General features: G+C 38.2%; 1 protein-coding gene across 1 annotated transcript; it reads right to left on the reverse strand.

Annotated features, from left to right (window-relative positions):
* Positions 1 to 10,095: 10,095 nt before the first annotated feature.
* Positions 10,096 to 11,132, reverse strand: LOC131336285 (probable calcium-binding protein CML45). Its single transcript, XM_058372070.1, has one exon. It carries the CDS (start codon positions 10,900 to 10,902, stop codon positions 10,294 to 10,296), a length of 609 nt encoding a protein of 202 aa, XP_058228053.1. The 5' UTR covers positions 10,903 to 11,132; the 3' UTR covers positions 10,096 to 10,293.
* Between the last annotated feature and the right edge of the window lie 6,291 nt (positions 11,133 to 17,423).

A 17,423-nucleotide genomic window follows, 5' to 3' on the forward strand; every position in this document is an offset into this window, starting at 1 on the left:
GTTGTTTGAAGCCAAACTTCTGACAAAGTCTAGTTACGGCACTATTGTAGAAGGACTTTCCATTGTCAGTGATGGCGTAATGCGGTACACCATATCTAAAAATGAGATGAGTACGGATGAAGTTGACGACATTGTCCTTCTTCACTTCCTTCAATGGAATGGCCTCCGCCCATTTAGAGAAGTAATCAGTCGTAGCCAGAATGTATAACTGGCCACCATAAGACTTTGGCAAAGGCCCCACGACATCTAACCCCCATGCATCAAAAGGCCACGAAGCGACAGTTGGATGGAGCAGTTCTGGTGGTTGATGTATAAAGTTGGCATGGATTTGGCAAGCATGACATCTTTGGACGTACTCCATGCAATCTTTGACCATGGTCAGCCAGTAGTAGCCCATCCTTTTGATTTGAAAATGAAGTTTTGAGCCAGATTGATAAGCGCTGCATATTCCAGAATGAGCTTCTTCCAGAGCTTGCTTTGCCTCATGTTCTCCAAGGCAATGGAGGAATAACCCTTCAAAAGATCGACGGTAAAGCGTGTCCTTGTAGTAGATGAATCGAGGGGCGCGATACTTCACATCCATTCTTCTATGTGGATCATTAAGCAATTTTTCATGTTGTAGATAATCAATGAATGGTTGGCGCCAATCCTCAGTTTCAATTTCCAAAATTGAGACGACATTCACTTCCCTTTCACCATTGTCTTCATCATCAAAGATTGGCGGTATGACCCAACTTCGGCATATTGGAACATGTGTCTCTTGGTCAAGTAAAGCAAGCATAGAAGCAAGCTTTGCAAGTGTGTCTGCTTGCCTATTCTCTCCTCACGGCACATGCTCTAGGGTGACATCACCAAGCCATGCAATCAAGCGACGTGCGTACTTATTGAAAGGCACAAGTTCAAGCTTCCTCACTTCATATATGTCAAGAAGCTGGTTGATGATCAACATTGAATCTCCATAAACCTTGAGTTGTAAGTGCTTTACTTCAACCGCCATCTCCAGCCCAAGAATGAGAGCTTGGTACTCAGCCTCGTTATTTGAACAATTTTGTGTGAGAATGAAAGCATATGGCAAGACATCTCCTTCTGGGGAAATAAATACCACACCAGCGCCTGTTCCACTTCGATGAGACGCGCCATCAAAGTATATTGTCCATGGGGGACGAACTTCGACTACCATGACATCCTCATCTGGCAATTCTTTGGACAACTCCCACTCGGTTGGTATAGGATGGTCTGCCAAGAAGTCGGCTAGAGCTTGCCCTTTAACGACTTTTTAAGGCACGTAAATGATTTTGTATTGTTGAAAAATAAGTGACCACCTTGCCAATCGATCAGAGAGGACTAGCTTTGACATGACGTGTTTGATTGGATTAACCTTGGAGATGAGATGCATTATGTGAGCTTGAAAATAGTGCTACATCTTTTGGATTGCAAAGATAAGGGCGAGGCACATCTTCTCAATCACAGAATAGTTCAACTCATGTGGCAGCATCATTCTACTCAAGTAATATAAGGCATTTTCTTTCCTTTCATCATTCTCTTGAACGAGAAGTGCTCCAACCGAACGCTCTTGAGCAGCAATGTACTCCTTCCGTCCCAAAATATTTGTCCGGTCCGCAAAACGGGGACTATAAAATAATGTATTTCTTTCAAGAAAAAATTCAAATTTTTTTCATAAGTTAAAAGAACTCGTCAAGATCTAGTAAATTGTTGAATTTTTTTCCAACTTTTCTTACAAAAATTGTATTATTTTTACGTCTCCGTTTTGCGGACCAGACAAATATTATGGGACGGAGGGAGTACAAGATTAGTGGTCGTCCAGGTATAGGGGCAGTGAGAATGGGGGGGCTCGTTAGATAGGATTTGATGCTCTTGAAAGCATTGTTGCATGCTTCATCCCACTCAAACAGAGTCCCTTTCTTCATGAGGTGACAGAATGGTTGACATCGACCAGCCAAATTTGATATAAAACGACGGAGGTAAGCCAAATCGTCCTTAAAGACTCTTCAGCTCATGAATATTCCGAGGTTCAGGTATTTTCTCGATAGCGTCAATTTTACCTTGTTCAATTTCTATGATGTGGTGGCGCACAATGAACCCAAGAAACTTTCCAGACGTAACCCCAAAAACGCACTTCAAAGGATTCGTCCTAAGTTGATACCTTCGTAACCGTTCAAACACTTGTCTTAGATCATGAAGATGGTCAGCTCGTCTCTTTGTCTTCACGACTAAGTCATCAACGTAACACTCCACATATTTGTGAAGCACATTGTCGAAGATCTTTTACATCACTCTTTGGTATGTGGCACCCGCATTCTTCAAGCCGAAAGGCATAACTTTGTAATAGTAGATGCCTTTAGGTGTGAGAAAAGTTGTGAACTCTTCATCTCGTGGAGCCATGCGGATTTGATTGTAGCCAGACAAACCATCCATGAATGACAAAACCTCATGTCCAGTAGTAGCATCGACCATGAGCTCAGGTATAGGAAGTGGAAAGTCATCCTTCGGACAAGCATTGTTCAAATCACGAAAGTCAACACAAACTTGGATTTGCCCATTTTTCTTCTTTGCTGGGACTATGCTTGAAATCCAAGTGGGGTACTTGACTTCTCAAATGAAACCAGCTTCAATTAGTTTATTGACCTCCGCTTCAATTTTGGGAACCAAGTCAAGTCGAAAGCGTCTTTGAGATTGCTTGACAGGTCGGATGCCATGCTTCACTGCGAGACGGTGAACAGCGACTCTTGGGTCTAACCCTGGCATTTTCGTTTAATTCCAAGCGAAGGTGTCTTTATACTCTCGTAGGAGTTCAATGTAAGCAATTTCTTCTTGAGGAGTGAGTGAAGCACTTATGTAGGTTGGTCGTGGATTACCTTCAGTCCTTAGGTTGATCTCTTTTAAATCGTCAATGGTGGACTTCACATCTTCTTCCAATTCTTGTGGAGCATCTTCAGCGTCTTCCTCTTCTTGGACTTCATTACAAGAAGCTGTGATATGGAATGAGGAAGTGAAGCATCCTTCATTAAGTCCATCTTTCAAGCCCCTAGAAGGCACCTTGGTTAACACCACAGTTTGTCGCTTTACTTTCAGCACTTCATCTTCAACTGCCACGACGAGAGTAGTATGGCGCTCCATGCGAGAGGGTATTTTGCTCTTCAACTTATTATCGTCTTCTGACAAGAGAGTAGTCCTCCGTTTTGAAGCCTTCTTGATGGTAGTATTTGAGACACCTAATCGGCAATGTATAGACTTTCGAAGAGCGTTTGATGAAGACACCCCCTTCGGTAGACTCAATCTACTATGGACAGACTCGCACAAGCTAGAAGGCGTAAGGCTTTCACTTGGCGGCCCTAATCGGCTTTGAATGGATTTTCTCATGCGAGACGATGAGACTACTTCATTTTGGGGGGCCAATCTGTCAAAGATTGACACTTGAGATTTCGGAGCACTTAAGCGATCGAAGACAGATGTCTTAAATGAAACTGATGAGGTTCCTTCTTCTGTCGTGATGTAATTGCTAGTGGATTTCTTTATGAAGATGCGAGCAAGAGCAGGTACGGTATATCCAAGGCCTGCTTGAGGCTCTTTGACAGCATATCCCTTTTGCTTGAGCATCTTGTGAGTTGAGTTCAAGCCATGTATCTTTTCACCGGTCGCCTCAGGCAGAAGTTTCCTTAGAGAAGTTGAATCTTTAGGATTATGTCCAGCCTTTGCGAGAAGCTTGTAGGCATTGGGATCAAAGCCGTTTGTCCGTTGTGACGGCAAGTAGCCATTTTCCACTATGGGGGTATGCGTGGCTCGAACAAATCCTTTTAGGGGTGGAGCGACCTTGGCTTCGTTAAAGTTAGTGACTGGGAGCGTCAATCCATCTAAGGCCAACTCTTCACCTTTCTTCACCTTTCGTTTCTCTTAGGCGTGATCATTTCTCTTTTTTGGGTGTGATTGTATGTCACTTTAGATCACGGTCTATAACCGTGATTGAAAGTTCAAAATAATCACACCACTATAAACTGAGATGAAAAACCATTGCGCGTGATCTTTTCTTTGTATCTACTAGACCATCTTTTCTTGTTATTGCCAAGTTTCGAACCCACGCACCCGTAGTTGATTTCCCAAGCCCTTACCACTAAGCTATCCAAGAGCTTCTATTACATTAGGAAAATAAAATATTTATACTTACTTTCTAAAGTGAGAAAACTTTTTTTTCCTTAAAATCTGCTGAATTTTTTGAAATGCAATTAACATGATATTAAAATACATATATAAACATTGTTTAAAAAAATTTAAAAATATGACGACAAATCTTTTGTCAATCAAAATTAGTTATTGGTCACCAAAAGATTTTCTTGTGGTGAAAAATTTAGGTCTAGCTAGTAAATTTAGTAGACAGTAGTGTTTTTTATTGTAGTGTGCGCTTTGTATTTTTATGAAAATTATCACAACATGCAGATTGTAACATAATAGACAAACTTTAGATTTTTTTTTTATAAACTAATCATTTCACATGGATTTTGTGTTTATATTGAATTTCAATTTCAATGGTGGCTTCTCAATTGGATTTTAATCATTTTCAGATAAGGTTAAGCCATAATAATATAATTGCTTTTTTACCTAATGTGTCAAATGTATACTTGTAAGACATCCGAAATAACTAAATTTCACTACTACAATAAATCATAAAGATCACGGCTCGCCCACGTGAAAATCGGACACTAGTGAAACAGTCCGCCCATTGTCGAAGAAACAACTGGGCACTGGTGGAACCCAGTTGTGGGATTTTCCTTCTCTCTCTCTCTCTCTCTCTCTCTCTCTCTCTCTCTCTCTCTCTCTCTCTCTCTTTTTGGGCGTGAAGATGAAAATGAAACGTAAAGATTTTTTGGGATGAATGCAATTAGGGCTTATTAGTTACCTTTTGTAAAACAGAAAAAAAGAACTTTGAAAAGTTCTTAAACGACATCGTTTTTCCAACATAACTTTTCAAAGTCTGCCTAAATGAGTATCAGCCCGCCCACGTGAAAATTCAGACTGCGCGCCTAAATAGGTAGGCTTTTATCTCGCCGCAAGAGTGAGATCATTTATCTCACTTTTTTTCGCGTTAAAATTTTTTATCACGCTACAAGAGTGAGGTCATTTCTCTTTTATCTCGCCACAAGAGTGAGATCGTTTATCTCATTCTTTTCCACGCTGAAATCTTTTATTACGCCACAAGAGTGAGGTCTTTTCTCTTTTTTGTCATGCTACAAGAGTGAGGTTTTTTCTCTTTTATCTCGCCACAAGAGCGATATCTTTTATCTCATTTTTTTTCCGCCCTAAAATATTTTATCATGCCGCAAGGGTGAGGTTGTTTTTCTTTTATCTTGCCGCAAGAGCGAGATCTTTTATTTCGCCCTAAAACCCACTTTTTATCTCAGTTTTGGACTTAAACTGTGATAAAAGGATTTAAGCACCACTTTTTATCACGCTTTTACTAAAAACTGTGATCTTTATGAATCTCCTTAGTGTGGCGCATATCTATTATTGTAGTAGTGTTTCTTAATTGCTAATCAACAGTAACAAAACACTAAAACAACTAGTAGAACTAACCACTAAACATAATTAGTACTAGAACATTTCCCGCAAAAATGTTAAGAGAGGCGCCGCACACCCAAACAATGTTGAAGAATATTCACACTAGGAACCCTATCAAAGCTTTTGGTTATGTAGATTTATAAATCCGATCCGGTCCGTTTTATTTCGGATTGGAGGGTGGCAAACAACCTCAAACCAGCTTTTTCGGATTGGCTAAAAATTGATTAAACCTGACCAAACTAGTTACCTCTAAAACAATCAAATTGCTGGTTTAGTCCAGTTTCGATTTTCGGCTAGGTTTACCGGTTTTTTCCCTCATTCCTAATTAATCAAAACAGTGGTGGTTCAAGATATTTGTAAAAGAGTATTAAATATATAATGACATTAAGGGGCTATTTGATAAAACTGAAAACTGAAACTGAAAGCTGAAAAGTTAAGTACTGAAAGCTGAATGCTAAATTTTTTAAGCTGAAGAACTGTTTGATAAACATATTAAGCACTAAATTAAAATTCATGAATTAATTTTAGTTCTAATTCTTTTTGGTTTTGGTGATTGTGGTGGTGGTGGTGATGGAATGGTAGTGGTGAGGGTGGTGGTGGGATGGTGGCGGTGGAGAGATGATGCTGTGATAGTGATGGTGGAATGATGGTGGTGCAGTGGTGGCATTGTGGTGGTGGTGGCGGCGGCGGCGGCGTGGTAGGGGTGGTGTGGTAGTAGTAGTGGTGGCGGTGGTGGTGGAGTGGACTAGTGGTGGGTGGTAATGGTTATGGTGGTGGTGGTGAGGAAGTGGTGGTGGTGGGGAAGTGGTGGTGGTGGTAGCGTGGTAGTGGAGTAGTGATGGTGGTGGTGGTAGAGTGGTGGTGGGAGTTGTGGTGGTGGTGGTGTAATGGTGGTTGAGTGACGACGGTAGTGGTGATTGAATGCAAGCATATAAGAATTCAGCCAGGATTAAGTAGCTCAAAGCTATTTAATTTTTATCAACTTTTTACAATATATTTTAAGTGGCACTTAATCTGTTAAGAAATGTAAAATGTGGTTATCAAACCTACTTAATCACTTATTACTTAATTGTTTCAATTTTAAGTGCTGAATATGTGATATCAAACAACCCCTAACTCTACCAACTTTTTAAACTAGCAATATATACACAAAATCTTATGTACTACTACTTATGAATAGTGCGATCAAAAAAATATTAATACATTAAGATTTAAAATTATGCCAAGTAGTATTAAACGGCCGGCGCATGAATCTACTAATACAGTCATTTTGAAAAAGAATTGTGGCGAATAGATTGACACAGATCTTTTTGGAGACATACTCTTCTTCTTCCGTCCATATCATTAACATGATAAAACAAGAATTCGTGTCCTTTTCCAATATCTGAAGTAAGATTGTTTAAGTCAACAGTGCTTCGCTTTGAAAAATCTTGATTGTTTTATAAACAAAAATTTCCACAGGAGAGATTCTTGCAGCACAGGTGAATTTCTTTCAACAATTTTTTTTTTTTTCACAATTCCATAATCAGTCGAATAAAAAATTAAGAGTAGTTAATTTTGTGAATACAAAAATAGTACATTTGAACCTTAATCCATCTGATACGATATATATCCTTCTGTTTCTCTCTTTAATTTTCTCGTTTTGTTGATATTAGTGTAGGCTTTGTTTGGATTAATATATTTGGTGTTCAACTATGTTTTACCTTGACTCATGGGGCATTCATATATAACATGTAATTTGGGTGTTTAAATGAAACTTAAAATAAAATTATCCATAAAATTACTATTAACAAAGTTCGTCGAAAGAGAAAAATTAGGGTGTTCATGATGTAGGACAAAAATAGAGAGTTTTTGTATTTTATTTTTTATTGTTTTAGAATAAGATTTTGGCTAGGAATATTTTTATTTAGGTTAGAATTATTAACTTTTCATATTCAGTTTGATTTTGATTTCTACCTTTATTAGGATTCTTGGTCTATAAGAATTAGGATTTTATTTTAATTAATTAGGAAATATCTTTTATTTAATGCCGCTTGTTTTGGCATGATTTATTATTTCTTTTACAGTAGGATTTCTAGGGTTAAGGTCTTATAAAAAGGGTTGTAACCTATTCAATTAAAAAAACTTTTAGAGCTTATTATCAATAATATTCAGACTTTGTCTTTTTCTCTTGAAGATTCAAGAACTGCTCGTGGCTACGAGTACCTATCATTCGTTTGATTAGTACGCAACTAATCTCTTTGTTAATTCCGCTGCGTCAAGTGGTATCAGAGCCAAGTTTTGCCTGGTTCGATGGCACCAAACACAGAAGAAGACACACCATTGACGTTGGTCGTGGGCTTACTGACCTAAGGAGGATGGTGGAGGATCAACAGGCACAATTAACCGAGATCCGTTAGGATACTCACACTCAATTCGCTCAGATCCGTGAGTTGCTGCAGGAGTTGACTCTACAAAATCGCCGAAGGCCAGAAAGGGTTGAGGAGGAACGCGCAGTGGGGTTTGCCCATCGTCAACCTCGTAACCAGGATCGGGAGCGCGCTGAAGGATTTGCCCGAGGCCCACCCGGTGATCGATGGGTTGCAAGGAACCTTCGTCATCATGCTGATACCGAAGATTCTGAACCTGAAGATGAAGAAGAGGTACAAGGAGGACGCCGTCCAGCACGGCAACAACAGTGGTTTGATGATTACAAAGTGAAGGTGGATCTTCCCACGTTCAACGGTAATCTGCATATTGAGGATTTTCTTGATTGGCTTTCTGAGGTTGAGAGATTCCTTAATATGATGGAGGTTTCGAGACCAAACAGGTGAAGTTGGTCGCCTACAAGTTGAAGAGCGGCGCTGCAGTTTGGTGGGATCAGTTACAAATGAAACGGTACAGGCAGGGAAAAGAGCCTGTGAGGACTTGACGCAGCGGAATTAACAAAGAGATTAGTTGCGTACTAATCAAACGAATGATAGGTACTCGTAGCCACGAGCAGTTCTTGAATCTTCAAGAGAAAAAGACAAAGTCTGAATATTATTGATAATAAGCTCTAAAAGTTTTTTTAATTGAATAGGTTACAGCCCTTTTTATAAGACCCTAACCCTAGAAATCTTACTGTAAAAATAATAATAAATCATGTCAAAACAAGCGGCATTAAATAAAAGATATTTCCTAATTAATTAAAATAAAATCCTAATTCTTATAGACCAAGAATCCTAATAAAGGTAGAAATCAAAATCAAACTGAATATGAAAAGTTAATAATTCTAACCTAAACGAAAATATTCCTAGCCAAAATCTTATTCTAAAACAATACAAAATAAAATACAAAAACTCTCCATTTTTGTCCTACATCAGTTCATCTGAGCTAGGGTACAAGCAGTCGCATTCGAAGACTCGCCAAAATTATTAGTATCATGTACTTCTACACTAAAAAACACTCGTAACAAGCACATAAAAAACATGCGTACTATCGTCCAAAATTATTAGTATCATGTACTTCTACACCTCTTGCGCAACTAATTAACCAAAAACTTGCGTAACATAAGCTAATCACTATAATTAACTTACTAATTATTAACTAGTCGTACCGCATATCCTCAAAGTGAGACATTAATTCGTGCACTGCCGGCAGACCCAAACCAGACGGGTGAGTCCTCTTGGAAGACTAGAGTAATCTTCTTCTATAGAAAAGTTGCTTAATTTGATTTAACAATTTGTTAGTAAATTCTCTATCACAAGCTAGTGATTGTGTGGACATACAAAGGTTAGTTTAGTTGGTGACCTTTGTACGCACTTAATTAGCAGATCAGAATGTCAATCGCGATTGATTTCTCCTAATTCCCTACCATATATGGATATCTAGCTTCATATTTAGTTTCTTATTTCTTCGTTGAGCTGATGACTATATACATACATGTTTTTGGCTCTCTATCAAACACTTTTTGCCCCCTTTGAAAATCTTAATACCTGACAGCATAGTTGTTAAAAACTTACGATACGGGATACCATCTTAATGAATTCTATTGCCTTTGTCAAAAAACTATACGTATCATCCCACATTCCCTTTGGGTAGAAATCTCATGATACCGTGACGGAGCCTATAATAAATATGCATATTCTAGTTCATCACATATCTTATTATTACTTATTGAAAAATATCGAAGCTTATTTTAGGAAGTACTGGAACCCTAAACCGCATTCTAAATTCGTTTGACCTAATTATGGTTAGCTCCTATAACCATTCAAAGGAAATCCAACATCAATCCACTGAGACTCGAATAGAAGAGAGAACAATACTCTATCATGTTTTTCATGAATCATATGAGAATTCGTCTTTTCTTTCCATGACTAAAAAGCACTAGATAGTCTTAATACGATAAACCCCACTAAGGTGACTTGGAATTTCGCATTCTAAAACATTCTTTTTTTTATATATGCGATAGATTTTTGGTTTTGTTAGTAACGCCTAACTATTCTTTAATTGTACAGTAAGTTTTGTGAACATATTTTATGATATAGTAGGATATACGGTTCATGAAATGAAAAACAATACATTTTGTATCTCGATTAGAAAACACTAACACAGCTTAATACTGGACAAAACAAGTTGGCATGTACAGAAAATTGGTAACCTCCAGCTGGTGGCAACAGTGAGCTAAACTGGCACCAAACTACTGCTAATATAGTTTCTTTGAAACATGAAATTTCCTCTCTGTTTGGAGGAGCAATTGAATTACCAAGAGCACTTTTCCATGAGTTTGACAAACTCACTGAAATCAATCACTCCATCTCTGTTCTCATCAAATGCTCCTATCATCCTTTCACATTCTTTCCCCGAGAATCCCTCAAACCCCAACTTGCAAAGCACTTTCTCCAACTCATTCCCATCAATAAACCCATCAGTGTTTTCATCAAACACATCAAATGCTTCTTTCGCTTCCTCCAACCCCAGCTCCTTCTCATCAAGCAAATCTGCTATGTCATCTGAGCCCAGTTTCTCTCGAATCTCATCGCTACTAGGGTCATACAAAATTCCTAATTTTTCCATCACCACTTCTACTTCTCCTCTCAACAGCAGGGTCCTTTCATTTACCTGATCTGGGCAAGGTTCCAAGTGGGCCATAACAACAGCAGCGGTGTTCTGGCCCTTCCATGTGCTGAAGAGGGAGTGGCGGACCCATGTAGAGAATGTGATGATGCAACTTATGAATGTACAAAATGAGATGATCATCGTACCCATAAGTGCAGTAGAGCTTGTCAATCTATTATCCAAGAAAATTATGCCAATGACAGCTATCAATAAGGCACTAGTCTTTTCCATTCGGATTCTGGCCGGACTCATATATATGGGGTAAGTGTGTGTGTGTGAGAGAGAGAGAGGGCGGGGTTCAAAATTTTGAGTATAATTTTAGGAGACAATAAGCACATGCAAGTATATATATACAGATAAGGGCGTTTGTGTTGGTGCGTTTGAGCGTGTTTTTGGTGGGAAGACAAAGCACAAGTTAAAGGAAAATGCAGTGCAATGGTGACTTTATTTCAGATTAATTTGACGTGATATACGTTTCAAAAGACCCCAGGGTCGTTCAAGGAACTTCCTGGCATAAAGAATGAGAGTACAGTCTCAATGGTCAGGGTGTATTTCACCAATTAAAATAAATATTTCTTAAATAAGTATTTATTTTTTGAATTAGAGGTGATATATTGTGAAAAAATGACATATCTCGTAATGTGAAAAATAATTACTTCAAAAATAAGAACCTTAGGGGCCAAGTCTAATTGATTGGTAGATTCACTTCCCACACAATTGATCAGGTTCAATTCTTGAGGTTAGGCTGCAAGAAAGTAATCTCTTGTTCATTCTCTAGTTCCGGCATGGATTGTGCTTGTCTTTGATCGGACCGGTGAGTGGATTAGTGTTGTAGATCCTTTAGGTCTCGGGCTAGAAATTTGATATCTTCATTCCTTATTTATATTTATCTTTGTAACATATTCAGAGATTAATGAAATTTTTTGTCAAAAAAAAAAAAATTTTTGCCCCGAACAACCCCTCAACGGCGAAAAAAAGAAAAAGTGAATCCACTTGGGGTCTTTGGGAAAGATGTGAAAACACGTTTAAAGTTCTTCTGGGTTGGAACTTGGAAGTTTCCTTGCCGGCCATACTTTCCGATTTCTTCACAGTAATCCATGTCATTGGGACACAAAACGCTTTTATCTTTTGTTTTAAGTATCTCTCTTGACTTGATGTTGAAGTTTCGTCGAACCATTCTTTTCCGGTCTGTTTAAAACACGGCGTTGTTCCCAACTTTCCCGAGCCATGTTATTTGCAAAGAAGATTTGTTGGGAACCATGCAAGGAAAAACGCTTTTAGGCCCATTCCGAGTTCCATTTCGTTCTATGAATCCAAAAGTAATACTTATCGATATCCGTTGGAGTTGATTTTTTACTATGCCTCATACAATAATATTCAAAAATTTATAAATACTTTTTTAGATTTTTGTAAGACCCGAAATGGACCCAAACGCGTTTTTCCTTGCATAGATCTCTGCAAATCTTTTTTGTGATTAGAATTTCCATTGTTCCTCTTGGGATAGCAAAGTTCTCGGATCCCTACTTAACAAAAGATGAAGGTTTCGGTGAGAGATTATTTTGTGTTGGGAACAACGTCGAATACGGCCACAGAACAGTTTCATTAGAACATAAACTGGAAATCACATAGGAGTATGTACAACGAAATAGAAACGAACTAATAAGCAAATCGATTCTTATTACACAGTTTCCTTAAAACCGTTCCACTACCTCACCGAGAGTGTTGGAGCTTGACCAATATCTGTCTCCTAAGATAAAACGGCTAGACTATGGCTAGATCAGCATTAGTGAACTAAATCAGCGTCTGTCTGTCTCTTACACAAGAAAAATACTCTGAAATTTTTGTAGGACTTCTGAAAAAACTTCTGAGACCTTCTAAACGCGAGCGGATGGGATTCCTTCTGGTCTACATCATTCCAGGCAAGAAGAGATCAAAGGGATAGGTTAGAAGGTATACCTTCAGAAATTGAAATGCACATCATGGGGGTGTAACCAACAGTCACACAGTTCACTGCTACAATGTCCAAGTAAAGAGGGACCCTTCGATTGCATTCATTAACCTGCGAAAATTTCTAATATTGTGCTCGAGGAGTAATGCTTATCCTTTTCACAAAAGTGTGTGGGCTTATGTGAGAGGAAGAAGCATTACTACTAGAGCACGAAATAATTTTTCTATTTCAGTGACCATTCGTTGGGTGCATGTGGGGGTTCAATATATGTCCATGGATTAGTTTTAGGGTGAGTGAAAGATATTGTTTCTTTGCCGGTACTTGAGTTTATTGTATCTTTTCAAAGTACCACAAAATTTGAGTTTGGTAATACAAGGTGTCCCGAGCCAACTTATGCGTACCTCAACTTAATTTTTATATCTCCCGTTTCACACACTTACGTGTGGGGTGAGGTTGCCCCAAAAATAATCTAAAATAAAAACATAAAACTTGAGTTTGTTATGATTAATTAATGTGAACATAAAAACTTTTCATACTCTGTAGTATGTTTTCATGAACAACTTAGTCCATCATAGGCTTGTCAATGTTTGGAAGAGAAACTCACAGAACCTTCGACCCGGTGTCATCCCTGTTTTTTTATACCTTAAAAAATGACACTCAATTACAGAGTGCCACATGGCGGAAATTTTGCTCTGGTTTTTGTTTGGACCATGATTATTGGGCCCGTTGGTTTTTGAATTAATGATGGGCCAATTAACTTGGATTTGGGAGTTAGTTCCGATTTGAATGGGCAAACCCAAGAAGATAGGTCCATGATAAGTGTGCTATGCCCTAATTCATAGAGAGTCAGTTATTATTAGGCCCATTCATGAAAATATTATTACTCCATCAGTCTCAATTTAATAGTTCATTTTGAGAGTTTGTGTTACTTTTCAATTGATTATGTCTTATAATTTATAATATTTTATTTAATTTTAAAAATATTATATTGTAGAACTAATTGAATCTATTTATAATTTATAATATTTTATTTAATTTTAAAAATATTATATTGTAGAACTAATTGAATCTATCAATCAAGATCCATATTGGATATAAAATTCATGACTAATTTAAAGCTATAAATAGTTTTTTATCTAGTTAGAATAGAACGAGACTATTAAATTGGGACGAAAGAAGTATATGGAACATCAGAAGTGAGCTATTTTGTAACTATTATTTGGCTCTAAGAGACACGCACGAGTCAAATGGCAGTTGAAATACTTCTCATTCACACTTATCACAACCACCCAAATCTATAGCGAAACCTATTTATCCTATTCTCAAACCCAATCAAGGGAGACCCGTCTTATTTACTCAAAGTTTACCTGACCAAAATATGACACTAGTTCTCTTCCACCACGCATTTCCCTCTCCACCTCCCCTAAGATAGATTAGAATATGATTAAGGAACGACAAAAAAAAAAAAAAAAATCTACTCACCTCGTACCTTCCATGCCTTCCAGTTAACTATTGACACATTAAATTTGTTCATTGGAGATTTAGAGTGTTATGCCAAATGTAGGGCTGCAAAGGAACAATTGATATCGAGCTGCTCGAGGCTCGGTTTATTATGAACTCGGCTCAGCTCAGTCCCGTTAATAACGAGTTAAGTTTGAGTTTTAAGCTTGTTAACAAGTTCAAATTAGTTATGAATCGGGTCAATTGAGAGGCTCGTTTAAGCTTGAGCTAGCCTACTTTTGAAAGAGGCAAGTTTGAGCACTTCAAAGCTCAACTCCACTTCAATAATAGTTTCGGCAGTTGCTTGAGCTATCTCACAAGTGCGGCTTTTAGAGAATACTCTTACCCGTGCGAGTTTTCTGCATTGTGGAAAAGTTTATGGAGTGTCTAAAAAATTGTAAGAGAATTCGGGTTGTTCAAAATTTTAAGTATAATTCTAAGTAATGATTGGAGATGCTCTTACGACTTGTGTGCAACTTGGGGAAAACAAGAAAAAAGAAACGAAATCTTTGAGAAAAGTGTGGAGAAATTTTTTTTTTCTTTGAAGATTGTGGAGGAGAATTACTGCGTTGAATTTTCTGTTTTGTTAATTTTTATTCCTATTTACTCTCAAATCAAATAGAGGAAAAAAAATTTCCCTCCCTTTCTTTTCTTTTTTCCAAACAAGTTTCAAATTTGTAGGGAATAAAATATCACTGTTCACAAAAATCATGGTGGCAAAGCACCATTAGTAACTCTGAAAATTAATACTCGCACAAACACTTTACACATACTTACATTTTATTACTGGGTCTCACATACACCGGAGGTGTAGTGTGTATTAATCAATCAATCTATATACAAATGTGTTTTGCCTTCAAAAGCATTCAAGCCCCACAATTCTTATTTTTTAATTTTTTTTAGAGAGGGTGGGGGTCAGATAATGGAGGAAAAATTATTCTATACCTTTGGGGCACCACCACGTGGTGCTTAAATGCATTCTCCATTACACATGTCTTTCAGTGCCTAGAATGGCAAGCTCCTCCCAACAGCATTTTCAAAGTGAATGTCGTCGGGGCCTCCAATGGAAGTCCAAGACGGGCTACGGCTGGAGGGGTAGTTCGTGATGCCCATGGGAATTGGATTAGGAGTTTTGCTTGTAGGATTGATAATGTGGATGCTTTAAGGGTTGAACTTTGGGGTATTTGGAGAAATCTCAAACTTGTGCGGGATATGGAGTTGCGTCATATTGTGTTAGAAACAGATTCTCTAGTGGCTCTCCTGGCAATTTCGAATCAGCACCCCTCTGATCCTAATTACAGCCTTATAATGTTGATCAATGAGCAACGCAGTATAGGTTGGACGTGTGAATTAATCTTTAGTTGGAGAAAGGCTAATGGTTGTGCTCATAATCTAGCAAGGTTGGGTCTTCAGTTTGACCGAGGAAAGCAAGTGTTTGATCAAGTCTCATCAATTGTGTTAGAGGCTTTGCGCAATAACTGCGATGGTCTTGGAGTTTATCGAGCTACTGCGTCAAGTGTTTTTGTTTCTTAGTGCCTAGGCCATCTTTTGTACCAAAAAGAATGAGAACAATACTAGTATGCATCGAACACGAGATGGAAACTTTTTTATTTTTTTTATCAACTAGCGTTGTGCCAATTCGATATATAGGCCAAAAAACATCAATGTGATTTTTTTTTTTTTTTTTTGTCTCATGCATTGAACGACACAACGCTAGTGAGTTCCTATGTGAATGTGCGTGTATTTGACTATTTGTGTCTACTAGTGGGTTCCTATGTAAATGTCATGTCGGTGTATTTGTGCATATAGAAGAGGTGTTAAGGCCCTGTTCCACTAAGTTTGAGTGAAATTCTGTTTTTTTTTTTTTTTTTTTTTTTTTTTTTTTTTTGTAGTGAAATTTTGTTCACCCTCTTTTACTCTCATTCTTATTGGTTAAAATGATGTGGTGGATGTGATAGGCGCGCGTAAATGTTCACATAAACGTCCCTTAATTTATCCTCGCTAAATCCATTTATATTATTACTTGGTGCTTAATAATTGATTTTTGTGTTTTAGGTACTCGGACGTTTTAACATTCTAATGGACCTTATGAATACTCCTACGCGCGTAAATCTTGGAAGTGAATGTGTAACAGAAGAACAAAATTGAGTACTTGTCTTGGTGGCCCAAGGATTGTAGTATTTTCTTATTTTGACCGAGACTTGAACTTATTCTACTATACATGATGGTGGGCCCAATGTTTAATTGGCCCACCCAATGGTTAATTTGTCTCGGTGGGCCAAGGCTTAATAGAGAGCTCGGCTGGGAATTAAAAAGAAGAGCAAGGGCTTTTACGAAGTGGGGGAATTGCATTTCAGTGGAAAATGGGGCAAAAAATGCCCAATTCATGGATCATATTTTTGGAATTGCTCAGTCATGGAAAGGAAAACAATAATTCCCAAAACATGAAATTGAAGACAAAAATACCCTTCCCTCCTGTCATGAATCAGAGGCAACTTAGGTTCATACACAAGGCAATTTAGATTCATACACGGTGCAACTTAGAGGGCAACTTAGGTTCATACATGGGGCAACTTAGATTCATACATGGGGTAATTTAAATTCATATACAGAGCAACTTAGAGGGCAACTTAGGCTCATACACGGGGCAACTTAGATTCATATATGGGGCAATTTAGATTTATACACGGGGCAACTTAGGTTCATACACGGGACAACTTAAAGGGCAACTTAGGTTCATACATAGGGCAATTTAAATTCATACACGGGACAACTTAGAGAACAACTTAGGCTCATACACGGGGCAACTTAAGCTCATACACGAGATAACTTAGAGGGCAACTTAGGTTCATACACGGGACAACTTAGGTTCATATACGGGACAACTTAAAGTGCAACTTAGGTTCATACACGGGACAACCTAGATTTATGCATGAGGCAACTTAAATTAACACACATTGATACCTTGATACAAGGTGCATTCTATTTTCATAAAAAGAGCAACTTAGGAGCAACTTAACTCCTTTTCTTGTTTCACTTTCCTGATGTGGGACTAAACCAAAACAGTAACCCAGAACTCCCTCTCTCTATCTCTCCCCCCTCCATAAACAGCTTAGATCTGGACTTTGTCATCTCCTGGAGCAACTTAATTTTGAAACTTTTCGTGGGGAAGAAGGGGTTTAAATCTCCACTGATGTCAATGCCTTCCTTAATGCCGTCGACAACCTCCTGCCCCTCATCCGCATTTGGACTCTTGCGTTTGACGATAAGCCCGTCGCCGATGACCTCCTCCAGCAATCCATGTTTCGGGGGGGGGGGGGGGGGG

This window comes from Rhododendron vialii, chromosome 8a (assembly GCF_030253575.1).
Source record: "Rhododendron vialii isolate Sample 1 chromosome 8a, ASM3025357v1".
Lineage (NCBI taxonomy): Eukaryota > Viridiplantae > Streptophyta > Magnoliopsida > Ericales > Ericaceae > Rhododendron > Rhododendron vialii.

Coding starts and splice junctions, on each gene's coding strand:
- LOC131336285 (XM_058372070.1), bottom strand. CDS start 10,902: ATGAGTCCGGCCAGAATCCGAATGGAAAAGACTAGTGCCTTATTGATA.